The sequence below is a fragment of the Pyrus communis genome, chromosome 2, assembly GCF_041283825.1.
Source record: "Pyrus communis isolate YQ-2024b chromosome 2, ASM4128382v1, whole genome shotgun sequence".
Classification (NCBI taxonomy): Eukaryota; Viridiplantae; Streptophyta; class Magnoliopsida; order Rosales; family Rosaceae; genus Pyrus; species Pyrus communis.
Window position 1 is genome coordinate 22,797,384 of NC_142566.1, and position 27,392 is coordinate 22,824,775.

Sequence of the window (27,392 nt, forward strand, 5' to 3'; positions counted from 1 at the left end):
TAGGACACCGTCTTTGACGTGCATATCACACAATGGTTACCCTATTAGACTAGGATCAGGGAAGCAGGTTATGAAGATTGAAGAAGAAGCTTGAAGAAATCGAAGAAGAAACTGTAAAGTTTGAACAAAAGAGAGCTTGAGAGTTTGGAAGATGAAATGTATTTCCTTGATTGTCAAGTAATCTTACACTTAGCTATATGTATTGGTTTATTACATGGCTTGTAATATAAGCTAAGACTATGTCTAATATTCTCTTCTAACTTCCTTAACCACTCTTGACAAGCTATAAGAACTTTGTAACAATCTTTATAACTCCCTATCTTATCTTATGACAAGTGGTAATAACTAGACCCTTGATATATCTTCACTTGGATCCTTAGCTTTGTCTTTGTCTTCACTCTTACATCCCCTTCAATCTCATGCTTAAGTGAAATGAGCATGAGATTGCCAAAGTCTTGCTGAAACAAGGGCGCAGAAGACCCTTAGTGAGTGTATCAGCTGATTGATCTACATATGAAACATGTTGCACATAAAGATCTCCTCTAGTAATTCTTTTTGGGACAAAGTGGTAGTGTATCTCAATGTGTTTAGACTTATAGGATTAGTGGATAGAGCTATAACTGAGACATTATCACAATGTTATTATTGGTGGTTGAAAAAAAGGAATATATAGATCACAAAACATCACAGAACAACTATCTTATTCAAGCAATTTTTGCAGTTATGATTGCAAGGGCTCTATATTCAGCATCTGCTGATGATCTTGAAACAATGTACTACTTCTTTGATGTCCATAAAATTGGATTCGAACCAGGAAGTACTACAAACCCTGAGGTGGATCTTCTATCGTTTGGGTCACCAGCCCAATCTGCATCACTAGTGGACTGTAAATGTATAGGACATGGTTTAAAATGAATATTATAAGTTGAAATGCCCTTAAGGTATCTGAGAATTCTTTTCACTATAATAACATGAGATTCCATAGGATTATGCATAAATTGATGATAAGCTCGATTCACAAAGAAGGCTATGTCAGGCCTTGTGAATGTGAGATACTGAAGTGCTCCGACTACACTTCTATATATTCAAGTCTATGATATGGCTTTCCATCATTTTTAAGAACCCTGTGATATGGTAGGCATGCATGGAGTAGCATAGGGTTTACAATTATGCAAATCAACTTTGTCAATTAACTCATTGACATATTTTGACTGTGACACAAACAACCCTTTTGGTGTGTAACTGATTTGCAGCACAAGAAAATAGTACAGAGTGCCTAAATCCTTCATTTCAAATTATGTAGTAAGTTCTATAATCACATGTGATATTAACAGTGAGGAGCTATCAGTTAGAATCACATCATCAACATAAAGAACCAAGACAATAATGCCTTTTGGAGAGTGCTGAACAAATAAGGATTGATCAGCTTGAGAAGCTTTGAACCCCAATTATGGTAAAAGCTAGTGAATCTCTCATTTAATAATCTTGGAGGTTCCTTAAGTCCATACAGTGACTTTTGAAGCCTGTATACATAGTTGGATGGATATTATGACTTTGAAAACTGATGAAACATAAGTGATGAGAAGAAAAGAAAACATAATGATGGGTTGCCCCTAATATATAGAAACCTTTGATTAAATATCCAATTAAATAATAATATAGTATCAAACAAATGATAATTACCTTTTTTTTTTTTTTCCAAGTAATTTCATTTAAGTTTCATATGCGTTTTTTTTAACCCGATTAAGTTTCATATGCGTTGAAGACGTGTTGAACATATTAGGACTGATTTCAGAAGGGTTAATTAAATGCAAATTACATTAGTAAACAACCACATGTATATCTTTGAAAATAATTAATCTAGTACTTCCAGTGATGAAAATTGAGAGAAACACTACTAGAAATCTGGGCATCAGGCACTCTTTTGCTCAACAGTGTTGCATCGAGTGCCCTTTTTCTCGGCAGTTACTCAGCATGACCCACGATTTGTTAATGAAGGGAGCCCAGTAATTCAGTTGGCACTTCTAAGTGTGCCAAAGTCGCCCAGAAAAATGAAACAGAGGGCCCAAGTCAGCCCAAATAAAGGGAAAAGGGTACCCGAGTTTTTATTTTATTATTATTATTATATTTTTGTTCATCACACTCAAGTGATGACGAAACTCACTATCATCATTTATTAAATTACAAATGTGTTTGTAATATAATATTTAACCAAAAACTTTAAATAAATGGAAAAAATGGTAGTGGCGAGAAAACAATACCGAAACAAAAACTCAATAATATTTGTAAAATGTCTTACCTTAATTTACAAAATGTCAAGGTGTGGTGAAGGTGAAAACATATAAATTTTATGTCGATTTTTGTACTGTTTTGCAAAACTGCCAAAAAAATAGTGCTAGTTAGCTCACGTTTTTTGAGAAAAATGTTTTTTTTTTTCAAAATATTTTTGGTCATGTTTAAAAAAAATTCTATATAATTTGGAAGCAGTTTTATCATTTATGAAGCTATAATTGTATTTTAGTGTAATATTTAAGTCGAAAAATGAAAAAATAGTAGTGGTGCGGGTGAAAAGAAATTCCAAACTCAAGAATATCAACGAAAAATCTTAGATGAGTTTTCTAAACCTCACATTACAATGATGATGAAAGCAAATAGATTTTATGACAATTTTGTACAAAATTTGCAAAATTGCTTGAAAATCATGATGGCTAGTCAATATTTTTTTGAGAAACTTGCAATTTTTTTTTTTTGGGAGCATATTTTTTGTAACGATTACGTAAAACTTTTGAAAGACATTTGAAAGCGTTTTTACCATTTATTGACCCACAAATGTATTTTAATATAATATTTCAACCAAAAATTGAAAAATAAATGGAAAAAGTAATAGTGGGTAGAAAACATTGCTGAAAAGGAATCCCACACTCAAGACTATCAACGAAAGTCTTGCATGAATTTTCTAAACCCAACGGTGCGGTGAAGGTGAAAGCATATAGATTTTGTGACGATCTTTATACTATTTTACAAAACCGCGAAAAAATGGGATGCGTAGCCCACATTGTTTGAGGAAAAGGCCAAGTTTTTTGGAAATATTTTTCCTCATGGTTTAAAAGGAATTTGGAAGTGGTTTTACCATTGAATGTTGATAAACTCATCTCATTGTCTTATTTTCCCACCCATTTTATAATTTTACCCACTATAAAAAGTTAAAAAAATTAAAATGCTATTTTCTCACCCATTATTATTCTTAAAATAACCTTTAATATATATTTAAATTTTTTAATATTTTTTATATATATTTCATCCTTAATGGCAGCACCACAGTGACTCATGGCGACAGCCAAAGCCTCAACCCGCCCGCTCACTCACCCTCAGCTCGCAACCCATCCACCACCACCTCCCAATAGAACATGTTTCTCCCCTATCCACCACCACACTCTCTCCTGATCTCTGCCTCTCCGCCACCCAAAAACCCAGCAACCGAAACCATGAAATGATAAACTATTGACTGAACCTTCGTTCTTCTTCGCATGCACACTTTATCGTGGAAATAGAGCCTCCACCACCTAAGACCACTAATCCACCCAAACATGTCCCCCCTTTTATGCACAACCAAATCATTCTCCAACTACATAGCCAACCCATAACCGTTTCTCTAGACACCCCCAACCCCCATCGTCATCTGGGTTTTCAATGAATCTCATCCAACCTAAACCCTAGAACGCAACAATATTTTTGGTGCAAATCTATACGGGTGTCTAGAAGTTTTTCCATTGAAATGGTTATGGTAGTTGATGGTGGTGCAACTTGTATATGTCAACTACCCATTTGTAAATAGGGTCTAAAAGTCTTTTTATAAAAGGATATATATGTTACTAATATTTTTATTAAAATGTAGGTGGAAAAATACGACAATGGGATGAATTTAGTAGCACTATTACCATTTATAGAGCCAAAAATGTATTTTCAAAGTAATATGTATGCCAAAAAAATAAAAAAATAAATGAAAAAAAATAGAGTGATACGAAAACATTGCTGAAAATGAATTATAAACTCAAGAATATCAACGAAAAGCCTTAGTGGATTTTCTAGACCTTACAGTACGGTGATGGTGAAATCAAATAGATTTTATGACTTAAAATTGTGATGGTTAGTCAACGTTTTTTTTGAGAAACATGCAAATTTTTTATTTTTGAGAAATATCAAAATATCTTCAGTCATAACTATTAGAAGTTTTGCCATTTATTGTTCCACAAATGTGTTACATGAATTTTCGTATTGATTTGTGATCTTCGATTTAATGCTTGGTCTTACGAGAGATTTTTCAATGTGATCAGAAAACGAGATAGTATATCACTGTACCACGATATAAAAGATGGAATATATGTGTTAAAAAGGTAATAACTTAAAAAATAAAAAATTTCCCTCCGCTTATATAAAAACACATGGTGTACCACCATGTTCCGTTCACAATAGAAAATTTCTTTGGTCTTACAAGAGAGATTTTTCAATGTGACCAGAACACATGGTGGTACAACACGTATCACTATATAAATAGTGGAATGTGTGTATTAAAAAATTAATAACTTAAAAAAATAAAATTTCTCATTACTTCTATAAAAACACGTGGTGTACCATTCATATTCCGATCACAACAAAAAATTTCTCTCAATGGATGCCCATAAACATGGACCTATATAAAAGCATTCTTAAACATAAAAACAGACGACCATTTATAGCATCGTCTTAGAGCAATAATACATGTAATTTTAGTACTAGTTTAATCCCACCGATCGTTCTCCTCTAACATTTAACACTTGAATTGTAGAAGAAAAAAAGATAAAATGGTATAACAGAAAATAATTGGCTTTATAACCGTGCAAGATCAGCAAATAGTATGCAGATCCAACGGTCTCAAATCCAAGCTCAATACACGACCGCATTTTTGCCCAGAAGAAAGAACAAGCGACTACGTCTGTGGGTCCCCATGTACTAGAGTGATGCCCAATCACCATCTTCCACGTTCGCTTTTTTTTTTTTGACTTGTTGCTAATATTCTGATTAATTTATTGGAGAAAGTTCCTACCTCCAGCACTGATTTGGGCAAAAACAGTTGCTAGTTTCCGCCCAAAATACCGTTAAAGCTTTGGAAGAGAGAGAGAGAGAGAGAGAGAGAGAGAGAGAGAGAGAGAGAGAGGAGAGAGAGTCCTTTACCGACTTATGCGTTTTATTAGACACGCACGCAAGCACGGCCTTAGCCTCACAACCCCATCTTTCTTTTACTTTGTCAAATTCTCAGACCAACCCCAAAAAGGCTCTAGCTTTGCTCTTTGATCTTCCATTTTTTCACAAGAATTTTGAGAGAGATTTGGATCTCAATTTCTGCTCTTTAACTTTTCCCACGCCAAGTGCACGTGGTGATCTCTGAAAAGGTAGTTCTTTAGTAAATTGTAATGCTGTTCAATGTTCATGACTTTGATTATTCCTTACTTTTTGGAATAAAGATTTGAAATTTATGAAATTTGAAATATTGGGTTCTCTTTCGATTGAATTTTAATGCTGTTCTCGGGTTTGAAATTTATGAAATTGAAATTTTGGATTGGTTCAGTGATTTGGATTTTTACCCAAGTAATATGATGGAGAAGGCAGACTCTGGGCAGAAGCTGTACACACGAATGAGGCTGTGGGAGTTTCCGGATCAGTATGTGATCGAGCCCACTGATGGCTCTCAGGGCTCCTCTTTGGCAGTCAGTAGGGTCGACGGCTCTATGCAGCTCATTGGTGGGTTTTCTTTGTGTAAAAGTAACAATCTTTAATTTTGTTTCTTTGGTTAAATGCTACAGATTTTACTGTCATTTTACTGTTTGTGTATTTGGGTTTTCCGGCCTTGCAGATAAGCTTCCAGATTCCAGCTCGGTTCGGGTTCCTAAGATTCGAACTATTTTCGGTGTGGTTGGGATTCTAAAGCTTTTGGCAGGTAACGTTGCCTTATTCAAACCAGTCAGAGTCCAGACCTTCACGTTTCATCTTGTGTATTTGAGATCGGCATCCTAATCTTTTCGCAATCGACATCATACACAAACCAATTCATTACATAATGTGGAAGCTGAGGCTAGGCCTTAGATTTACCAAATCTAATATAATTGCAAAGTTCTACAATTTAAGAAGCGTAATAGGATAACATATTATAATATGGCGGTTTTGAATTTTAAAGTATTGGATGAGAAATTGTGTATTCCTTTCTAGCCCTGGAGTTGCAGCTTCTCCATTTCATTGATGTTGTTAGTTCATTATGATTTCAGGGTCATATCTAATGGTTATAACAGACTGTGAACATGTTGGTTCTTACTTGGGGCATCCTATCTTTAAAGTTTCATCTTTGAAGGTTTTTCCCTGTGACCATTCTTTGAAGAATTCCCCGGCAGAACAGGTGAATCCATTGTTGCTCTACCCTTCACCCCTGCTTTAGTCTTCCTTATGCGAGTGCCTATTGATACTTTTCTGCTTTCCTTAACCAAGTAGTGGCTACTGACATGAAATTTATATTGTTGTACCTTTTTGGCAGAAAAAGATGGAGACCGAGTTTTCTGGGCTGCTAAATATAGCAGAGAAGACTCCTGGTCTTTATTTCTCGTATGAGACCAATTTAACACTGAGGTGAAGTTTTTTCCACATTAAGTTGTTGAGGTGAAATTGTGCTATTCATTATATTAAAAAGTTTGTGTAATTACAGTGCACAGCGATTGCATGATTTGGGCGATGAATCTAAATTGCTTCCACTTTGGAGACAGGTATCCCTTGATTTTGCAATTGAAGACTGAAATTGTTTCCTAATATTTTCTTGTTGCCAAAGTTATGTATAAACTCACATAGCCATGTTTTATGTTTATCTTCATGGTTTTAATCTCATGTCTCCAAATGTTTTTCCACAGTCAGAGCCTAGATTTCTTTGGAACAATTATATGTTGGAAGGGATGATAGATAACAAGGTCCGGTCTTTGCCAACCTTTTAGTTTTACCTGTTCTGTTTTCTGACGAAGTATTAATTACCGTTTACTAACTTTTGAGCATTTATATGGTCTTTGATTGCAGCTCGATCCATACCTACTTCCTATTGTTCAAGGGAATATCCTTATTTCGTTCTTCCTTTCAATTTATTGCTGTTTCTCATGTGTGCTTGTGTGCCTGCCCTGCATACATGCATACATTTCATACTTATGTATTATTTAGTTTGTTTAGTTCATTTGTGTGGTGGTGTTCGATTTATAAACTGTTTTTCCATTGAAAGGTTCTCCTTAATTGACATCACGCTTTCATCACTTTCAAGCAGCCATTGGCAAAGATATTATCGATGTTACTCTGATTGCAAGGAGATGCACTAGGAGAAATGGTATTCAAATATTGCCCTGCTTTTTCAGTTGTTTGTTTATCGCCATGCTCTGTATTTTAACAGTTATCATACAATTGCAGATATGTGGGTAATACAGATGTTGGTTTTAGTACTATACCATCTATGAGGAGAACTAAGGATTTGTCTATTTAAAAAATTATATTTGCATGGACGTACAAGTGTTTGAGCCATGGACCAACTACCCTTCATTTCAGTAGGTAACATTGAAATAGGACGGTTGAATGGTACAGGTAGAAAGTACTATAACATCTAGGGTGATTTGCCTAACTCAACTCTGTTGCAACTGTTCAGTGCAGTAGGAAGTAGAAGGTCCAGTGATTTCTGGTGTGCATCTATGTAAAGAGTATATGCATTTCCAGCAGAATAACATTCATGCTAAATTTGGGAATCGTAGAGTTTATAATATCTTATCAAGTTAGGGCCACTATATCCATCGGAAATAGGACTTATGTCCTTGTTACTCTAGTGAGTCTCGTCAATACTAATTTTCATTTCTTGGAAGGCACCCGGATGTGGAGAAGAGGAGCTGATTCAGACGGGTATGTAGCGAACTTTGTGGAAACTGAGCAGATTATGCACTTGAATGGGTTTACTTCATCATTTGTCCAGGTAAAATTGTATAGCTGTGCATGTATAATTATGTTATGGACTTTTGTTTACGTGGTTTTATTTATTTTTTGCCCCTGATTAACTGTCCTAAATAGTTTAGTGCATCATTAATGCTTTTTTCATTTTTTGCAGGTTAGGGGGTCAATTCCGTTGCTTTGGGAACAAATTGTTGATTTAACATACAAGCCCAAGTTTGAAATTGTGCGACTTGAGGAAGCTGTGAGTTGGTGGTTACTTGTTTTTAAATCCTAAGATTCTTTCTATTTCATTCTATCTTCATCTGACTACTGGCATACTACATCTTATGCAGCCTCGAGTGGCAGAGCGGCATTTTCTGGATTTAAGAAAAAAGTATGGGGCTGTATTAGCTGTTGATCTTGTTAACACGGTGCGAACTCCTGTCCCAAACTTTGTGGAATAATTCATCTGATCATACCCAGCCAATAGGCAATCTTGAGGACTATCCACACGAATGCATGTATATATGCATATAAGTATAGATTGTGTAATGTGCACTTGTCAGTGTAATCTTAGGTTTGCACGCTATTAAACTTTTCATTCTTTGATGTTCTATATGTGGGTGTGCGCACAATTTTGGGTGTTATGTCTCAATATACTTTATTATCTTGTCAGCATGGAGGTGAAGGACGCTTGAGTGAGAAATTTGCAAGTGCAATGCAGCATATTGTTAGTGAGGATCTGAGGTAGAATTTCCCTTCACCTAACCCTTTTACCCTTCTTTTCTTCTTCTTTGGTATGGATCTGTTTTATGTTGAGACTTCTGAATATTGTAGATATTGGCACTTCGATTTCCACCATATCTGTGGACATGTCCATTTTGAGCGCCTCTCTATACTTTATGAGCAAATTGTAGATTTCCTGGACAGAAATGGGTATGTTTTCCATCAAACTGTAATAAGCGTTTAATTTCTTGACACGCCTTTTGGTATATAATGCTTCATTATTCATTTTTCCCTTTCAAATATCATTTTACTTGTTGAGGGTGAGTTCAGCAGAAGTAGATTAATCCTAGACACTTGCATTGCATCACGCAGAGGAACGTATTGGCAATGGTATCATTTTCTAATTAATAGGAGTATCGCCACAGATAAGCTTTTTCAAGATATATTCTGTGATATTTTGCAATAAGGAGCAATTTACTAAGTGTTAGACTACCCATATACCACAAAAGTAGTACACCTCAAAAGTTTAAATGGTCAGGGATGGGATGACATACAACAAGCTAATGTCAACAACAAAGTTGATGAAGTAATTTACGGAGCTTATGTTTGATTTATACTTATTTGCTCTCCTGTGTATTTGTGTGAAGATGCATTTATCATAAGTCCATTACGTACTCAATGCCTAACAATTGCAGGATGTCATCTTAACCCTTATTTGCTTATTCACCACGATTGAAATCTAGGTATCTTCTATTGAACGAAAAGGGTGAGAAAATGAAGGAGCAACTGGGAGTTGTAAGGACCAATTGCATTGATTGCTTAGATCGTACAAATGTTACCCAGGTAAGTTAATGATCTGCAAATTGTTTGTAGAAAATGCCAAACCCTTTATCTTTCTCCTTTTTTTTTTCTTCCTGTCGTCGCTACTACTTCTTTCAGTTATGCAGCCAAACCCAGACTACTATTTTATTATCACTTTATTGATGGTTCTAGTTGTATACCTTTTTTTCCCAATGTTTGTTCCCTAAAAGAGTATGATTTGTTGCAGAGCATGATAGCCCGAAATATGTTGGAATGCCAACTTAGAAGGCTTGGAATTTTTGCTGCTGAAGAAACTATTAAATCACATCCCAATTTAGATGAATGCTTTAGAGTCTGTGAGTACATCCTTTTCTCTTTTCTTCTACCGTCTCTCTTTCTCTCTCTCTCTCTATCTAGCATATAGAGGTTGTGCTTAGAGGGCTTACCATGTCTGCGGGTGCGTATTGCTTCTGATTTATTGTTTTTTTTCTTTCTGTTTTCCCAGTGTGGGCTAATCATGGGGATGATGTAAGCATTCAGTATTCTGGAACTCCTGCTTTGAAGGGGGATTTTGTAAGGTACTTATACATGGATCTACTCATACATCTAATGCATTCTTACCCTAGAAAATGTGATTCTGACTTAGGAAGCCGGGGAAAAATCTTTTGGAAGGTTTCGGAGCATGTTTATGTTTTGCTACTGACATAAGAATAAGATACAAAGTTTTAGTTTTTTGGTGTGGTAATTTTTGTTTATTCGGCTGGATCTTAGATGCGGACAGCGGACAATGCAAGGGATCGCTAAGGATGGAGTCAGTGCTCTCCTACGTTATTACTATAATAACTTTTGCGATGGAACAAAACAGGTTGGTACACAAGTGTTGGATCTCTTTGTATGAAAGCAATATCACCTCTTCTGCAACTATTTACGTACTGATTACTTCTTTGTTTTGGTGGAAATGCCTGAAGGATGCAATTGACCTTCTCCAAGGACATTACATCGTCTCGGTCAGCAGAGATATGACACCGTCATCACAAAAAGGAGGACTTGAGGCTGTTGCTGTAAGTCAAATTAAGATGTGTATTCATGTTAACTTTGTTTTTTTATTTCCCAACTCCTGACCTTAACCGGTGTCTTAACTCGCATTATTTTGTTCTGCAGTCATTTCCACTGGCTTTGTTTTTCGTTTTGATGGGGTTCTTTTTTGCGACATTGTCATTGAGGCAAGGTAAATATAAACATGTCATGTTGTGACAAAGATAGATTTGCAGAAATCATGGCTTCGGTGGTGAAGGGGTGGGATGGGACCGGGACAATGTTGGTTCATTTTCTTGAGAGAAACAATATCTGATCGTTTACATCTTTGCAAATCTGCAACTAAATGATGATTTTGTCTCCAATGCTTTTTCAGTTAGGTACGATCTACGGCACTTGTTCTTCTCAGTTATATGGGCAGGTCTAAGTATTGCTATAGCTGCATTCGTGAGGGCCAATGGGCGTATTTTCTGCAACAGACCTCGTCTACACAAGCCTCGGTCTTAATTCTGTGCTCAGAATGTTGTGGCCGATTCATTTTGCTGTGAAGCTTTTCCTGCTTGCTTCATGATATTTGATTCTTTGATTCGTACCCCACACGGAGTCTTGAATTCTTGATCAGTTATACACGAAAGTTAATACGACATGTAAACACCTGCTTCTTTTGGTAACGACTTATATTCTTATCGTCGTTCTTTTTTTCTGTAAATGCTTGCGCCTTGTTCAAGCTTTTCATGGACATGGTTTGAAAATTGTAACTTGAAATTTTCTGTATCTTCGCTATGACGATTAATTAGAGATTGAAATTTTGATTCCTGTTTCGTGAAACCACATTTATTTTTTTACATCAGATTGATTCATCTATTTTCGGTTTTCATCGTGGATTTAACCGTGATCTAATCAAATTACATTTCAATCTTAGATAGCGATAACATAATAAGAAAAAGTGGAGATACAAAATCACTCTTAAGAAGATTGAGTTACATATGGAGGCCAGTAAAGGTGAAATGCAATCTTGTAGACAACAGTTAGGCCCCTGAGATCGACAGGGGACGATGTCACGTAGCCTTGAACAAACAGGAAATTGCCGGTGCCTCCCACAACAGGATGATCGGTGGGCTTCACATTATGCATGTCTCCGACTATAGAAACTGAACCAGAGTGGTTCTTCAAGCGCAGAGTGATCTTAGCCACTGAAATGCTCTGAAGCCCATCTAAGCTGGATGTGACGGTAGTTCCTTGAGCTATCCCAACTGCTTTCGAAGATCGATTGGCTGTCACAGTCATCGGATCCTGGACAACAAACACGGTGCCAAAAGGGGTAGTGGTTTGACTTACGCCTGGTCCTGTTAAACCATTCACTACAATATATCCGGTTCTCTTTATGGTTTTGTGTTGAAAGAGAGTGAAGTGGAGGGACTTGAGATGATGGTGGTGACGGTCATGGTGGCGACGAGACTTAGAGGCGGCTTTAGTTAGGAGGAGGGCGGAAAGTAGAACCATAAGAAGAACTATATCAAATCGCAGAGCGAGAGCCATGGCAGTTCTAGCATCAAGAACTTGGAGAACACTGAATTTTACATGGAAGTCTAGTTCTAGTATGGAGTCTTATACAATGGGAGAGCATAAATTCACATTTGGTAGGTAATTTTTTTACTCAATATCTGCCGTCCGAACGACAAAACACAGATTTTGGGGTTTTGATCAAGACCATCCAAAGAGGGGTTGGTTGATTATCCAGAAAAGTGGCCCTTATCTCTGTTTTGAATTTTCATGCAGCAACCATGATAAAAAAGTTGAATTGGTTGCTGCATCATTTTCAAAAGCTATAGCCGCCTTCAACTGTATGTAGAGTTACATTGAGTGTGAAAAACATATCACAATAATAAAATCATCGAGGCCCAATCTTCTACTGAGTTCCGATTCTTCTAAACCGAGCAGTAGAAGATTGTTATACACGTGTTATAACATGAATGATTTAGTAAGTAAGAAGCATATATTATTAATTAAGATCACCAAATATTGACACTGTCATGCATAGTATAAGTTAAGAATCCGGGAAAATATAAGCTGTTTGTTCAACATTTCCAAGCTTCCAGAGGAATTGTACGCATGATCACATGATTTACAAATCTCCACGGCGTTATGATCGTTACATCTGCTTCCTTTTCTTCTCCAAATAGTAGTGGTTTCTCTGGAAGTTCAGAATTGCCCAAACCAAGTGCCGCAAACCCAAATCCGGCCACAGTGCAGCAGGGGAGTACAACGGGCAGTTAGAAGTTTGCCGAAGCAGAAAATTGCTTAAGCGTGTCTCACCTGAAGTTCGAATCAAAATGTCTGGATCAGGTGCCACTGACATGTACAAGTGCTTCTCAACATCCACTACCTTTACAACAGGAAGCTGCTTCTCACTCTCTAGAAATTCCCCTTCATCTTTTTTGACATGTTTAACCCTTGTGTTTTCCTTCTCCTCCCCCTCAACTTTCTCATTGCAAGCTTCGCTAGTATCTAACCCCGCTTCTCCATATACTGCCATTGCGGCCACCCTTTGTTCCGTTAATCTGTGCTCGAATTTCGCTCTTTTTCACGTTGCAGGATTCTTCAACAGCATGGACAATCTCATCACAAGAAGTACAAGCCACACAGATCAAAAGCACAGCCTTTGAATTATTGGCAGTGGCCTTCATTGCCTTCTCAGCAGCAACCCTCACAGACTCGTTCAAAAGCTTCAAGTTACCGATAAAGTATACCCGAATGCCAAACTGGTTTACAATGCTTTCTTTCTCAAGCAACCCTTTAATCTTCTCCTGCAACAAGTCCATCAGAGTTTTCACCTCGTCGGGCCGCCTCTTGAAATTGTCAATGCTGAAGGCATAGACCGTCACATACTTCTCTCCCAACTCGTAGCAGTACCGGAGAATCGACATGAGAGACAGAAATCCGGCTTTGTGGCCTGGAATGGGACCCACAGAGATGACACTGAACAAGCATATCCTCAGAAAAGTGCCTAAACCCCCCAACTTTTGGCTTGCAATTGCCCTGCTTTCGCTTTCACTAATCACACTGTTTTTCTCCATCATATGATCCTGCTGAAGAGAAATGAAACTTCAAGTGAACACGAAACCTTAAACACCCTCCATATAAATACAAGAACATAAAGAAAATGAGTTGAAAGATCTGAGACATGATTGCTTCCTCTTTACAAATCTATCACCGTTGGAGATGTGCGTTGTGCTTTTATTAAGTTAATTATGTATATATTTTAGTACATGATTCGCAGGTAAGAAATAATGACTTTTTAACTGTTGTCGCTACCACTTCGTTCGGTTATGCAGCCGAACCCAGAATACTATTTCATAACACTTTATTGATGGTTCTAGCTGTATACCCTTTTTTCCCAATGTTTGTTCCCTAAAAGAGTATGATTTGTTGGATCTCTTTGTATGAAAGCAATATCATCTCTTCTGCAACTATTTATGTACGGATTACTCCTTTGTTTTGGTGGAAATGCCTGAAGGATGCGATTGACCTCCTCCAAGGACATTACATTGTCTCGGTCAGCAGAGATATGACACCGTCATCACAAAAAGGAGGACTTGAGGCTGTTGCTGTAAGTCAAATTAAGATGTGTATTCATGTTCACTTTGTTTTTTTATTTCCCAACTCCCGAACTTTACCAGTGTCTTAACTCGCATTATTTTGTTCTGCAGTCATTTCCACTGGCTTTGTTCAAGCTTTTCATGGACATGGTTTGAAAATTGTAACTTGAAAATTTCTGTATCTTCACTATGACGATTAATTAGAGATTGAAATTTTCTGTATCTCCGCTATGACGAATAATTAGAGACTGAAATTTTGATTCCTGTTTCGTGAAACCACATTTATTTATTTTTAATTCAGATTGATTCATCTATTTTCGGTTTTCGTCGTGGATTTAACCGATGATCTAATCAAATTACATTTCAATCTTACATAGCGATAACATTAAAGAAAAAGTGGAGATACAAAATCACACTTAAGAAGCTTGAGTTGCATATGGAGGCCAGTAAAGGTGAAATGCAATCTTGTAGACAACAGTTAGGCCCCTGAGATCGACCGGGGACGATGTCACGTAGCCTTGAACAAACAGGAAATCGCCGGTGCCTCCCACAACAGGATGATCGGCGGGCTTCACATTATGCGTGCCGCCGACTATTGAAACTGAACCAGAGTGGTTCTTCAAGCGCAAAGTGATCTTAGCTACTGAAATGCTCTGAAGTCCATCTAAGCTGGATGTGACAGAAGTTCCTTGAGCTATCCCAACTGCTTTCGAAGATCGATTGGCTGTGACAGTCATCGGATCCTGGAAAACAAACACGGTGCCAAAAGGGGTAGTGGTTTGACTTACGCCTGGTCCTGTTACACCATTCACTACAATATATCCGGTTCTGTTTATGGTTTCGTGTTGGAAGAGAGTGAAGTGGAGGGACTTGAGATGATGGTGGTGACGGTCATGGTGGCGATGAGAGGTAGAGGTGGCTTTAGTTAGGAGGAGGGCGGAAAGTAGAACCGTAAGAAGAACTATATCGAATCGCAGAGCGAGAGCCATGGCAGTTCTAGCAGGAAGAACTTGGAGAACGCTGAATTTTACATGAAAGTCTAGTTCTAGCGTGGAGTCTTATACAATGGGAGACCATAAATTAGTGTGGAGTCTTGTACGATGGGAAACCATAAATTCACATTTGGTTGGTAATTTTTGACTCAATATCTGCCGTCCGATCGACAAAACACATATTTTGGGGTTTTGATCAAGACCATCCAAAGGGGGGTTGGTTTTATCCAGGAAAGTGGCCTTTATCTCTGTTTTGAATTTTCAAGCAGCAACCATGATAAAAAAGTTGAATTGGTTGCTGCATCATTTTCAAAAGCTATAGCCGCCTTCAACTGTATATAGAATTACATTGAGTGTGAAAAACAGATCACAATAATAAAATCATCGCGGCCCAATCTTCTATTGAGTTCTGATTCTTCTGAACCGAGCAGTAAAAGATTGTTATACACGTGTTATAACATGAATGGTTTGGCAAGAAGCATATATTATTAATTAAGATCACCAAATATTGACACGCTGTTATACATATTATAAGTCAAGAATCCTGAAAAATATAAGCTGTTTGTTCAACATTTCCAAGCTTCCAGAGGAATTGTAAGCATGATCACATGATTTACAAGTCTCCACGGCGTTATGATCGTTACATCTGCTTCCTTTTCTTCTCCAAATAGTAGTGGTTTCTCTGGAAGTTCAGAATTACCCAAACCAAGTGCCACATACCCAAATCCGGCCACAGTGCAGCAGGGGAGTACAACGGGCAGTTAGAAGTTTGCCAAAGCAGAAAATTGCTTAAGCGTGTCTCACCTGAAGTTCGAATCAAAATGTCTGGATCAGGTGCCACTGACATGTACAAGTGCTTCTCAACATCCACTACCTTTACAACAGGAAGCTGCTTCTCACTCTCTAGAAATTCCCCTTCATCTTTTTCGACATGTTTAACCCTTGTGTTTTCCTTCTCCTCCCCCTCAACTTTCTCATTGCAATCTTCGCTAGTATCTAACCCTGCTTCTCCATCCATACCGCCATTGCAGCCACCCTTTGTTCCATTAATCTGTGCTCGAATTTCACTCTTTTTCACGTTGCAGGATTCTTCAACAGCATGGACAATCTCATCACAAGAAGTATAAGCCACACAGATCAAAAGCACAGCCTTTGAATTATTGGCAGTGGCCTTCATTGCCTTCTCAGCAGCAACCCTCACAGACTCGTTCAAAAGCTTCAAGTTACCGATAAAGTATACCCGAATGCCATACTGGTTAACAATGCTTTCTTTCTCTAGCAACCCTTCAATCTTCTCCTGCAACAAATCCATCAGAGTTTTCACCTCGTCGGGCCGCCTCTTGAAATTGTCAATGCTGAAGGCATAGACTGTCACATACTTCACTCCCAACTCGTAGCAGTACCGGAGAATCGACATGAGAGATAGAAATCCGGCTTTGTGGCCTTCCCCAACAGGCAAGTTCCTCCTCTTTGCATACCTTCTGTTTCCATCCATGATGAAGGCTATGTGTTCAGGAATGGGGCCCACAGAGACAACACTGAACAAGCATTTCCTCAGAAAAGTGCTTAAACCCCCCAACTTTTGGCTTGCAATTGCCCTGCTTTCGCTTTCACTAATCACACTGTTTTTCTCCATCATATGATCCTGCTGAAGAGAAATGAAACCTCAAGTGAACACGAAACCTTAAACACCCTCCATATAAATACAAGAAAATAAAGAAAATGAGTTGAAAGATCTGAGACATGATTGCCTCCTCTTTACAAATCTATCACCGTTGGAGATGTGCGTTGTACTTTTATTAAGTTAATTATGTATATATTTTAGTACATGATTCACAGCTAAGAAATAATGACTTTTTAACTGTAAGTGCTCAGCAATGTTCACGAGACCAAAATGGAAAAGAAGGCAAAGAAAAGTCCACAAGCATAGACTTTTATGTTGAAAATCAGGCTAAGCAACGAAATTCAAAATATAACTCGTAAAGACTACACTTTGACTAATTTGTTTCTCAAATTAAATTACGAATTATATTTATAGCAATATAACCTAGAGAAATCTTAATGCGTAAATGCCAAAAATACCCTAATACAAAATCAAATCTCTAATTAATTTCCTAAATAAACCTAAGAAATTCCTACACTTTATGGATGAAGTAATTTGTCAAACAGAAGAGAGGTCATCCCTAATTATAATTGGAGTGCATGACCCTTAAGTCAAATTATACATTATTTCTCACTTATCAATTCCATGTTCAAAAGAATTAGCTTAAACAACAAAGATTACATATCAAACACAGTATATAGTGCATAAAAACAGAAAGAAAACAAAAATCAAAAAACCCACCTCAACCAAGCCAAAAAAATACCATCAGAGCACTGAACTTTATTGTTAGCAGTCAAAAATAATTTTAGGTTCCAAGTAATGACACAAAAAATTCAAAGTTTGGGACTTTTTTCTCCCTTCCTCAGTTTTCTGAGCAGCCAAATGCAGTACAAAAACGAAAGAAATATTCTAAAACTCATTCACACCGCACAAGAAACTAAATAAACATTTATATACAAGTACACATATGAGGAAAATAATTTCGACACGCTCTTTTTCTCCCTCTACACACCCTGCTTAAAATCATTTATCAATTCTCCATATTTGATTCGATTCGATTCAAAGACTAGAAATAAACGAAAGTTTACAAGACGAGAAAAAAAAGATGCCTACAAATCATTTCCCATCACACAGAGAAAAAAAAATCCCAAAATAAAGTGTTAAAGACTTACAAGAATTTGTTGATGAATGAGTCGAGCACTGGCTAACGAATGAAGATTGAAGAAAATTAAGACCTATATATAAGCGTGGTTAGGGAGCCACCGAGCCACAAAAACATGAAATTATCTTTCAAAAAATATGAGATTAAAAGAAAAACATGGATCGCAGAAAATGGAAGATAATTGAGAAGAACACAAAAGCCACGAAAAATATACGAATGCGAGAAAATCAGAAGAGTTTAGAAGAAAGTGATGTTTGCTGGTTTTAAAATATGAGATTAAAAGAAAAACATCGATCGCAGAAAATGGAAGATAATTGAGAAGAACACAAAAGCCACGAAAAATATACGAATGCGAGAAAATTAGAAGAGTTTAGAAGAAAGTGATGTTTGCCGGTTTTTTGGCATGAAAGTAAGAAACCAAAGCAAAATAGCCATACGTATGCACACACAGAGGAACACACAGACACAGTAGTTCAACTGTAATCTGCAAAGTTACAAAAAAAATATTGAAAAGAAAGGTGAAAGGGAAAGGGCACCCTGTGCATTGCACAGTCACCCCTCTTTTTATCATTTTCTTCTGCTTTTTGTGGGGGTAATTTTTTAAGGGAGGCTTCCTTTGTCCTTCTTTGAAAATGGCAAAGAAGAAAGGATATTCTTTTCTATATTTTTTTTTTATTTGAAAGAAACAAGAGTGCTCACGTTTATAATAATGAATGATGTTTATAGAAAATGTTATTTACAAAGTAAACTTTAACGGTACATTAACAACGTTTATAAGACACAAAAAGTGCTAAAGTAAAAAGTAACTATCGAATAAAATTGAAAAATTAGAACAATAAAAATCCTAACTATACATTCGTTACCACCATGAATCGAATAGAATCTAGCATTAAAAGCATTGACGAAATAGTATTTGTGAATTTAGTCTGGATCTTCAACTATCAAACTGCGTATATATGAACCATATGATATAACTGTAAGTTTTCATTAACAGTCACATCATCTGATCAACTATTATAATTAATTAAAAGTTTGGTCTTTTTTTTCTTTTTATTGTAATAACGCAAATAAAAATATCACGAAAATTAAATTCAAGACCTCCTCCAACAACACAAATAACGTAAATAACTAAAAACTTCTATACAATGATCTCACCATCTCTTGAGTTATGTTTTCATGTTCTTGTAGCTGATTTTGTCCCAGTTGTTCCTTGGGTTTTTGTTCAAAAGTGGACTTGGTTAAAAGTATGTTTATTTTCTCTTCTTTGAAAAAGATTTTCAAACACTTTCTTCTATTTTTACTTAATTATTTTTTAGTTTATTCTAAAAGTTAGAAAATAGCATGGTTATGATAGGAAGATAAAATATGTGTGAAAATCACTATCTACATATTATGTTATCATAATGGTGTAGCTACAACTAGATATCAAACTAACGTAATCACTTATATTAAAGAACGTTGTTCATCTTCTTTATACATGCATGAAATGCTCTTCACCTTTCTCCATTATAACATGATTATGATGGAGAGAAAAATTGTGTGAAAATAATTTTCTACAAATTACGTTATCATAATAAGGTAGCTACAACTAGATATCTAACGAATGTAATCATTGATATTAAAGAACGTTGTGCATCTCCTTTATACATGCGTGAAATGCTCTAAGTGCATCTGATCAGTTGGTAAGGATCATCATTTCCCTTTGCAGTTATGAAAGTCACACTATCTGCCTCAACATATTAATTTCGTATGCAGCATGCAATTAACATGAACTATCTACTTTAATATTTCCATGTATTATATATTATGCGCTTTTTAATTATGATTAACCTATGTGTGACGAATAATTGATCGACGCGTGGAGCTTGATAGACTTGTGCTGTGTTTAAGAGTCGAGATCATTGTAATATTGCTTTGGAAAAAAACGGATTGAGATCCTCTACGGATCTCACTCTCCCGAGCATGTGGATAGAGTAATCTGGAAAATTCAAGAGAGATGTATGGGTGTTGGAGAGAGAGATTGTATGTGAGATAGACCATTAAGATGAGCTAATGAAAACCGCAAAATTTAAATTGAACGGTCCGAATAGCTCGATGTGCAGAAAGAAACCATCTGAGCCCATATTATAAACTACTTTGCTAATACTACTAGTATGGTTTAACAAACAATTCTTTAATTCAGCACAAATGGTGATTACAAGAACAAAATTTGTTATGAATTTCAATATTCAATCGCTACAATTAAATAAAAAATCAATATGGAAACTGACAAAAAGAAAAGTGATTGTTCAAACATTCTCAATTTGATGTTTGAACGTCAACATACGTACACCTTGTAGTATCACTATCACACTTTATCATTGAGAGCTATGAAACCTAGAATCATACGATGAACGGCGAATCGACTGTTTATTGGCTCCAAAAGTAAAAGTGGCTTGCACAGATGTAAGTTTGGATTGTTTTGGTTGTTCCTTGATTGCTCGAATTTGTTTCAATTGCTCCACGATTTCTATCATGGAAGGCCTGCTTTTAGGGTCCGGCGCTAAGCATTTTTCAGTAATCTGTGCTGTCTGCATTGCTGCCTTGAAGGCATATTGGCCTTCCATCCGCACATCCAAAATAGTTTTCAGCTTTCTTTTGTTCAGTAGAAGTGGTTTAGCCCATTCTACAAGTTGTTGTTGTTCCTTGGGACGTTTCAGATCAAGTGCTCGTAGCCCTGTCAGAATTTCAAGCAAGACAACGCCGAATCCATACACATCGCTCTTCACGTACAAATGGCCTGTTGGTTTAGGGTATAGTACATGTCAGGAATATGTATCAGCTGATTTGTGAAAACCAACAGAGGGAATGTTCATATCTAAATTCCAAAAGATCTTCCTTTTTTGTTAGAGATTGATTACCTGTTGCAATGTATTCTGGAGCAGCATAACCATATGTTCCCACGACCCTAGTCGAAACATGTGATTCTCCACCAACTGGCCCCAATTTCGCCAAGCCAAAATCTGAGATTTTTGCATTGAAACTCTGCATAAATAAAAGAGGAGATTAACAAAATAGACAGTTTAATTATATCACATACATGCAGAGTGGCTGTAGCCACATTAGCTAGAGTGGATGTGATCCTCCCCATGCACCCAATTTCAAATCGCTCTGCAGCCGTTCAGATTAGTATAAAGAATAATATCGCTTGTATAAAAAAAATTAAATCACATGGATGGTTACAGTTGTAGGTTCTTAGAAAGATAATGCAGTATACATAATATATATGTATGACAGAAACGCTTAGGTAGAAGTACAAACCCCATCAAGCAATATATTTGAGGCCTTAAAATCTCTGTAGATGATTTTCTTTTCTGAACTGTGTAAGAAGGCCAGGCCTCGGGCTGCTCCGATAGCTATTTTTAGTCTTCTGTCCCAAGAAAGTGGTTCAATGCCCGCACTCCCTGCTCGAAACAAAAGTTCTAAAGTTAACAAAATGGTATAGAAGCAAAATATCTTAAGTTCCATGGTTTCACATTGGTTTCTTACTTCTGAAAAGATGATTCTCCAAACTTCCTTTCTGCATGAACTCATAAACAAGGAGTAGTTCTTTGTCTTCCCAACAGTAACCTAATAGCTTCACGAGGTTCGGATGCGAAAGCCGACCTAGAAAATTCACTTCCGACTGCATTGTCAAATATGATCAAGAGAAGAGAAACATATTTAGCTTCAAAAGAAAGAGTGATGCTGAGAAATTATGTAAGAAGAAGAAATAGGGTTATGAGGCATGACAGACTGGTATAACGAGGATAGCATCATAGCAAATCACAATGTAACATTAAAACCACACCACCTACTTGGATTGGGATTTTAAAGAAAGATATGAACTCCAACTAATATGATCTCCCATGACAAAAGTGGTGCTTTCCAAACTAATGAAGTGTGGAACTAAAAAATACAAGTTTAAATTTCTCACTTTCTGTACCAAAACTTAAACATATCTTACCCTAGTTTTGAATTAAAAATAGTGCTCGAATAAATAAGATGTAATGATCAATGCATAGTGCAAGAGTTACATAATGAATGGTTCTACTATTAATCAACACATCGAGACATTTTTTTGATAAAAGCCTAATCTGCAATGCAGATGCAAGTTCGGGACATTTTCGACAAAGTCTTCATTCAAATATTGTTGACAAGAGTAAACGTCTTCAGTTCGGTCGAACTCAATTCATGGCTTGATCTTAGCACGATTGAACTATTCCCTTCCCTCGTAACGAATCTGGATCTCTTTGTGAGGATTTCGATAATTCAATAATCGTGTTCGTTCATCGTAAATTATGTGATCAGAAATTATTTTAAATATTTTTAAGTTACACATAAATAGTATTTGACAAAAATTAACTGCACGATATATAATAAATGAACACGATTCATGAATCCTTAGAATCCTCGCAAATTAAATTGAGGACCTGTTGACCTCATGACTTGCTCACGATCTATTTCTATTTCTTAATTTGTAATGAACAAGAAAACGACAGATATTTCTTCTAAAGTGGGGCCCACGTCCTGCTGAACTCCACTGGAGTATAAAAAATAATAAATACTGTGAGGTAGCAGGCTTGCCAAATCATGACATGTTATGGAAAGAAGAATCTTTTTTTGGATTTTCTTGGTGAGATTTTATGAATTCCGACGTGTATACCGTTTATTATGTATCGTGTAATTAATTTTAGTTAAATATTATTTATATTTAATTTTAAATAAAATAATTTTAATTGTACGATATACAATAAATAATTAAAATATAAGAATCTTTATAAATTACATTCGGATGAAACCCAAATTCATGTTATGATTAAAATTAAAAAAGATGCCGTCTTCGATAAATTATACTCTTTGACAAAAAAAAAAAAAATTATAAATAAATAAATAAATAGCAGAACAACTGGTCCTGACTAATTAAAAATTCATAATAATAAATCAAAGTTGAAAAAATAAATAAAAATACCTGCCACTCTTGAAATCCTTGCCCATTTTCCGGGTTCAATTTCTTTATAGCAACCATCATTCCAGTGCCAGCTTTTGAAGGCTGAAGTGTTTTGTCATCCACCCAACCTTTGAAAACTATCCCAAATCCTCCCTCACCAAGAACTGCATCTGACTTGAAATTTCTGGTGGCAGCCTTCATCTCTGCAAAAGTGAAGACTCTCAAGTTTGGGGACTCCAAAATCTGCCCATTGGGTTGTTGTGATTGTAATTCTTCAATTTTTGGGCTTGATGATGCTTCTGAAAACTGACTTCTTCCTACACTGCTGCTTGTGTTTGATAATATGTTCTTGCTGTGAGTTCCCGATGTCCCTAGAAAAACATAACACATGATTAATATGCGTGAACCGTGTATGAAATTCAATGACCGTTCTCGTCTGAAAATACGACATTCTAGATATTCGAGAGGGTGATATGAACTTGGAGTACCAGGGCGGCAAGGCTGATGGACTGCCCTGGCCAACTGACCTAATATGAATATGAATTTGTGAAAATTTTGATGACCCTTTTTTTTTATTAAAGTGGTCTAATGTTGGAGTAAACAGTACCTGGAGTTGAAGGTATGTATTTGTTGGGATGAGGATCATGAGATGTCCAGCAATTCCCCATGATTCAATTTTGTCAACTAGAAAAAAGATCTGTGTAATTTTGCAAAGGTGGGGAGACAAAAGGAGAGATCTTGAAGGAGGAGAATGGAAGTGGAATTTATGTGGTTGGAATTGGCATTTTATATAGTTGGAGAGTTGGACTTTCTGCTCAACTGGGGAGTTGCCATGAACCCACTAGGTTGCTTCATTTTTTTAATTTCTAACAAAAAGATTTAAACTTTAATCTTCATATTTAACGCCAAAACATAAGGATTAATTGGCTGTATCCTTAATTCCATTTGGTCAACTGTTTCTTTTTATCCAAAGTTCCAAACCCTTCTATCTTTCACTTGCTTGGCATCAGCTGTGAAAACGAAATATTTAACTAATTTTAACAGTCAACCCCCAATATTTAACTGATTTTAACAGTCAACCCCCAATTATTAACGACGTCATATAACAGCACAGTTTTATATATGCATGCAGCAGCAGTCATCCGCCTTGTATTTATTGGATACTAATAGAAAGGGTAAAATTTTAAACTAAATTTATAAATCAAATAATATATAACTAATATAAAATATACATATGACAATTCGTTCCAAATTTTACATTTTTATTTTATTTTAAAAACGTGAATTTACGAAATTGCTCTAGAGGCAAGAATTTTGACTTCCGTTGACCATCGACTTGAGAGATGTGAGACTTATTCTTTTAGCATATCCTCGTAGTACTCATTGGTACGAACGTATAAGCGAAAGTCATTTGCGAGTCCGGATTATAACGGTATAGTTACGGACGTTCGAAATTGGTTATTCAATGTTTAGTGTTTATTGAAAGCCCAATCAGAAATGGAGGGAGGAAAGAATAAAAAAAAAGGAAGTGGTTCCCGTCCACCCGCACCCACCACGGGTCCATTTTCCAAGGCCGATTCCGGCCAACTCCGGTGGAGTTTTTCGATGCCACCACCACCATCTTGAAGCTCTCATTCCCCTCTACAAAACCCACCCAAGAACCACCTTGATTAACCATGGTATGGGGCGGTTTGAGGCCACGAAAGTTGACGAAAATCAATGGTGCTCCGGCCACCCTTTTCGATTTTCCGGCAAATCGGCAAAGCGATGGCCGATGCCACCACTTGGGCTTTGTAGCCCATCATCCCAGGAGCAAAACCCAACCAACCTTGACCCCGTTGGACCACCGTAGACGACGAATCGACGTCGGGAAGTTTTAGGCACCCGCCGGTTTTGTGGGAAAAATTGACCATCTTCCGTCCACTTTTGGACTTCGTGGCAGGTATGAAAGTTGCTCCACTCACTGAGATCTTAATTTCTGTTAAGTTTGAGAATTTTTGGAAATAGTTGGATTTTCCGGCGAGTTGGGGCGGCACGTGCGGCGGTGCGTGGCCAGTGGGCCGCCAATGCTATTTTTAGGCTATTTCAAATGTCTTGAATTCAGTTTTTTCATTTGAATGACGTAGGTTGATAGTTGGAACCTAAATTCGTTACGATACGTTACTTGATAAAAATGTGAATCGATGATCCGACCATTGGATCGTCACCAAAATTGGATACATTATAATACGTAATATTTAAAGATCATAGGATTTTATGGATCGGGAATCCGACGTACGGATCTTCCTGAATTAGATTTGTAAGTTAGTAAAATAAATGTTCACGGCCACTTGTTTTAGGCAATTGGCAGAGATCTGACCGTTGGATCGTAATGAAATTTTAATATGTTATTCTAGAAACATATTGTGGATCGCTGGGAGTTGCGGATTGGAAATCTGATATGCGGATCTTCCGGGTCAAGTTATACAGGGTTGTAAACCCCACCGTCGATCAAAGATCGACGGTTGACTTGTGGTCAATGGGTCTCAAACTATTTTAGAATGTCGTTGAGGTTGTGTTTTATGTGAATTACGTATTCTTCGGATAAGAGTTATGAGATGTGATTTGATAATTGGTCACAGGGACCAATCATTCAGGACGCATCGATGTGTGCGCTAGAGAATCATAGCGTGGACTCCAGGTGAGTGGATCTTTTCCTTTTTATCGTACATATTGTTGAGAGTTCTATCGACACTTTTAAATTTATTAGGTATATTACCTTCGTATAATTATTGTGAATACTTGAAGTACCTATATGAACTATAAATGGCTTGATCCCTGTCTAGGGTACGTAGGCAGTCTAACGAGACGTTAGATGCAGCCATAAAATATTTGAGACAAAAGTCTTGCTTGGAAAATTGAGTAATGCGAAGGAAATTGGTAAAGGCAAGTTTTAGTTTTATGAATTAGTTTGTTAAATTAGTGTTAATTGGGTTGTCATGGATAATTATCCCTGAAAATAAGTAGTTTGGGAGTAGGACGTTATTGATTGTACACTTCTCACTGTATTATTTATAATTGAAAATGCTACGACATGGTTGAGTATTAAATTGCATCATGGTATATCCAAATGTATATTACTTGCATATAATTATTGGGAATGCTTTCAAGTGCAAAGGTGAACTCAGGACACCCAGGTAAGTTCAGGTAAGTTTATGGTATTAGTTGAATCGATTGAGTTATAGCATGACTACAGTTATGTGTTAGGCAACTTCAATATTGTCGTACTGGTTGCCATGAGTTCCACATGTTATATTGAGATGCATTGAGAGCTCATAAACCTGCACCCCGGTGTTAGTGCTCCCGCCCGTGGCCAGGGCACAGTCCTTCACGTGATGTTCACCTCCCGCACCTTACGCTCACCTTGGATTCAAGGTAGGTGCACAGTCCTGTCGTACAGACCACTTTAGGTGGTTCCGACTCGTAGGTGACCCGCAATTATTCGCCCAGTCTTCACGTGATCGTAGCACTTGAGCGTATTTATTTACACCCAGTCCTGTCGTACAGACCACTTTAGGTGGTTCCGACTCGTGTGCAGGTATACTTATTGAGCTATTGGCTAGCCAGGGTTGATGAGATATGGATAAGTCGTACATGTCACTATAAGTGACTCCGACTTATATGCTAGCCATGATTGATGAAATATGGATAAGTCGTACAGGTCACTATAGGTGACTCCGACTTATATGCTAGCCATGATTGATGAGATATGGATAAGTCGTACAGGTCACTATAGGTGACTCCGACTTATATGCTAGCCATGATTGATGAGATATGGATAAGTCGTACATGTCACTATAGGTGACTCCGACTTATATGCTAACCAGGGTTGATGAGATATGGATAAGTCGTACAGGACACTATAGGTGACTCCGACTTATATGCTAGCCAGGGTTGATGAGATATGGATAAGTCGTACAGGTCACTATAGATGACTCCAACTTATATGCTAGCCAGGATTGATGAGATATGTATAAGTCGTACATGTCACTATAGGTGACTTCAACGTATATGTTAGCCATGATTGATGAGATATGGATAAGTTGTACATGTCATTTTAGATGACTCTGACTGATATATCACTTTGCATTGATTTAGTTCATTTGGCCTACTTATTAATGTATGGTGGAGTTAATGGCAAACCGTGGTTTTGGTCATTTCTGAGTATGGTTTGGATATGTTGTACTGTCTTATGGAAAACGATACGGGTTTTACATTTAGGGGCATTACTTTTAGAGAGGTAATAACTTTGGGAAGCTTGGTTTTATTACTTACTCACACCTTCTGTTTGGTGCCCTCCAGGTTTTAGATGCTGAGTTTGTATCGATAAGAATCTGTGGCGAATCTTAGTATTGATGGATATTTCTGAGGGTATGATTCTTACCCACACTATTGTACCTTACTTATGCTCTGACATCGCGTGTGAAATGGGTTTGCTCCCACTCGTAGCGCACTATGGTACTTAGACACTTTTAGATTCAAATTTATTCAC

General features: G+C 37.0%; 5 protein-coding genes and 1 pseudogene across 7 annotated transcripts; 1 reads left to right on the forward strand and 5 right to left on the reverse strand.

The window, feature by feature from the left end:
• Window positions 1–5,081: 5,081 nt before the first annotated feature.
• On the forward strand, window positions 5,082–14,397 carry LOC137748327 (phosphoinositide phosphatase SAC7). Of its 2 annotated transcripts, XM_068488468.2 has the most exons (21): window positions 5,082–5,429; window positions 5,606–5,778; window positions 5,891–5,974; window positions 6,300–6,427; window positions 6,563–6,654; window positions 6,731–6,788; window positions 6,930–6,986; window positions 7,090–7,123; window positions 7,307–7,387; window positions 7,911–8,017; window positions 8,150–8,236; window positions 8,328–8,405; window positions 8,651–8,721; window positions 8,812–8,910; window positions 9,444–9,543; window positions 9,749–9,857; window positions 10,007–10,079; window positions 10,273–10,366; window positions 10,470–10,562; window positions 10,663–10,729; window positions 10,913–11,364. In XM_068488468.2, the coding sequence occupies exons 2-21, from the start codon at window positions 5,631–5,633 to the stop codon at window positions 11,041–11,043; spliced, it is 1,791 nt and encodes a 596-aa protein (XP_068344569.2). In that variant the 5' UTR covers window positions 5,082–5,429; window positions 5,606–5,630; the 3' UTR covers window positions 11,044–11,364. The 2 variants fall into 2 exon arrangements, with proteins under 2 accessions (XP_068344569.2, XP_088543552.1); XM_088687426.1 differs by lacking the exons at window positions 10,470–10,562; window positions 10,663–10,729; window positions 10,913–11,364 and adding exons at window positions 14,054–14,146; window positions 14,247–14,397 and having other exon boundaries at window positions 5,097–5,429.
• Window positions 11,355–12,101, reverse strand: LOC137748328 (dirigent protein 19-like). The gene has a single exon (XM_068488469.2). The coding sequence runs from the start codon at window positions 12,073–12,075 to the stop codon at window positions 11,503–11,505; it is 573 nt and encodes a 190-aa protein (XP_068344570.2). The 5' UTR covers window positions 12,076–12,101; the 3' UTR covers window positions 11,355–11,502.
• LOC137746430 (dehydrodolichyl diphosphate synthase 6 pseudogene) lies at window positions 12,642–13,650 on the reverse strand (annotated as a pseudogene).
• On the reverse strand, window positions 14,374–15,213 carry LOC137749051 (dirigent protein 19-like). The gene has a single exon (XM_068489236.2). The coding sequence runs from the start codon at window positions 15,122–15,124 to the stop codon at window positions 14,552–14,554; it is 573 nt and encodes a 190-aa protein (XP_068345337.2). The 5' UTR covers window positions 15,125–15,213; the 3' UTR covers window positions 14,374–14,551.
• Window positions 15,214–15,594: 381 nt separating this feature from the next.
• Window positions 15,595–18,585, reverse strand: LOC137748450 (dehydrodolichyl diphosphate synthase CPT3). Of its 2 annotated transcripts, none has more exons than XM_068488601.2 (2): window positions 17,903–18,585; window positions 15,595–16,775 (listed from the first exon to the last, which is right to left on the reverse strand). In XM_068488601.2, the coding sequence occupies exon 2, from the start codon at window positions 16,764–16,766 to the stop codon at window positions 15,768–15,770; it is 999 nt and encodes a 332-aa protein (XP_068344702.2). In that variant the 5' UTR covers window positions 16,767–16,775; window positions 17,903–18,585; the 3' UTR covers window positions 15,595–15,767. The 2 variants fall into 2 exon arrangements, with proteins under 2 accessions (XP_068344702.2, XP_088543561.1); XM_088687435.1 differs by having other exon boundaries at window positions 17,472–18,373.
• Window positions 18,586–20,046: 1,461 nt separating this feature from the next.
• On the reverse strand, window positions 20,047–23,628 carry LOC137748567 (putative serine/threonine-protein kinase PIX13). The gene is made up of 6 exons (XM_068488738.2): window positions 23,469–23,628; window positions 22,883–23,232; window positions 21,421–21,556; window positions 21,193–21,335; window positions 20,793–20,916; window positions 20,047–20,671 (listed from the first exon to the last, which is right to left on the reverse strand). The coding sequence occupies exons 1-6, from the start codon at window positions 23,527–23,529 to the stop codon at window positions 20,250–20,252; spliced, it is 1,236 nt and encodes a 411-aa protein (XP_068344839.2). The 5' UTR covers window positions 23,530–23,628; the 3' UTR covers window positions 20,047–20,249.
• Between the last annotated feature and the right edge of the window lie 3,764 nt (window positions 23,629–27,392).

Excerpts from the sequence above, each read along its gene's own strand:
- LOC137748327 (XM_068488468.2), top strand. The coding sequence starts at position 5,631 with ATGATGGAGAAGGCAGACTCTGGGCAGAAGCTGTACACACGAATGAGG. Across the intron at positions 8,237-8,327 it reads TTGTGCGACTTGAGGAAGCT|CCTCGAGTGGCAGAGCGGCA; the intron begins GTGAGTTGGTGG and ends CATCTTATGCAG. Across the intron at positions 9,858-10,006 it reads AGATGAATGCTTTAGAGTCT|TGTGGGCTAATCATGGGGAT; the intron begins GTGAGTACATCC and ends CTGTTTTCCCAG.
- LOC137748328 (XM_068488469.2), bottom strand. The coding sequence starts at position 12,075 with ATGGCTCTCGCTCTGCGATTTGATATAGTTCTTCTTATGGTTCTACTT.
- LOC137749051 (XM_068489236.2), bottom strand. The coding sequence starts at position 15,124 with ATGGCTCTCGCTCTGCGATTCGATATAGTTCTTCTTACGGTTCTACTT.
- LOC137748450 (XM_068488601.2), bottom strand. The coding sequence starts at position 16,766 with ATGATGGAGAAAAACAGTGTGATTAGTGAAAGCGAAAGCAGGGCAATT.
- LOC137748567 (XM_068488738.2), bottom strand. The coding sequence starts at position 23,529 with ATGGGGAATTGCTGGACATCTCATGATCCTCATCCCAACAAATACATA. Across the intron at positions 23,233-23,468 it reads ATACATACCTTCAACTCCAG|GGACATCGGGAACTCACAGC; the intron begins GTACTGTTTACT and ends ATGTTTTTCTAG. Across the intron at positions 20,917-21,192 it reads CAAATATATTGCTTGATGGG|AGTTTCAATGCAAAAATCTC; the intron begins GTTTGTACTTCT and ends TTATTTATGCAG.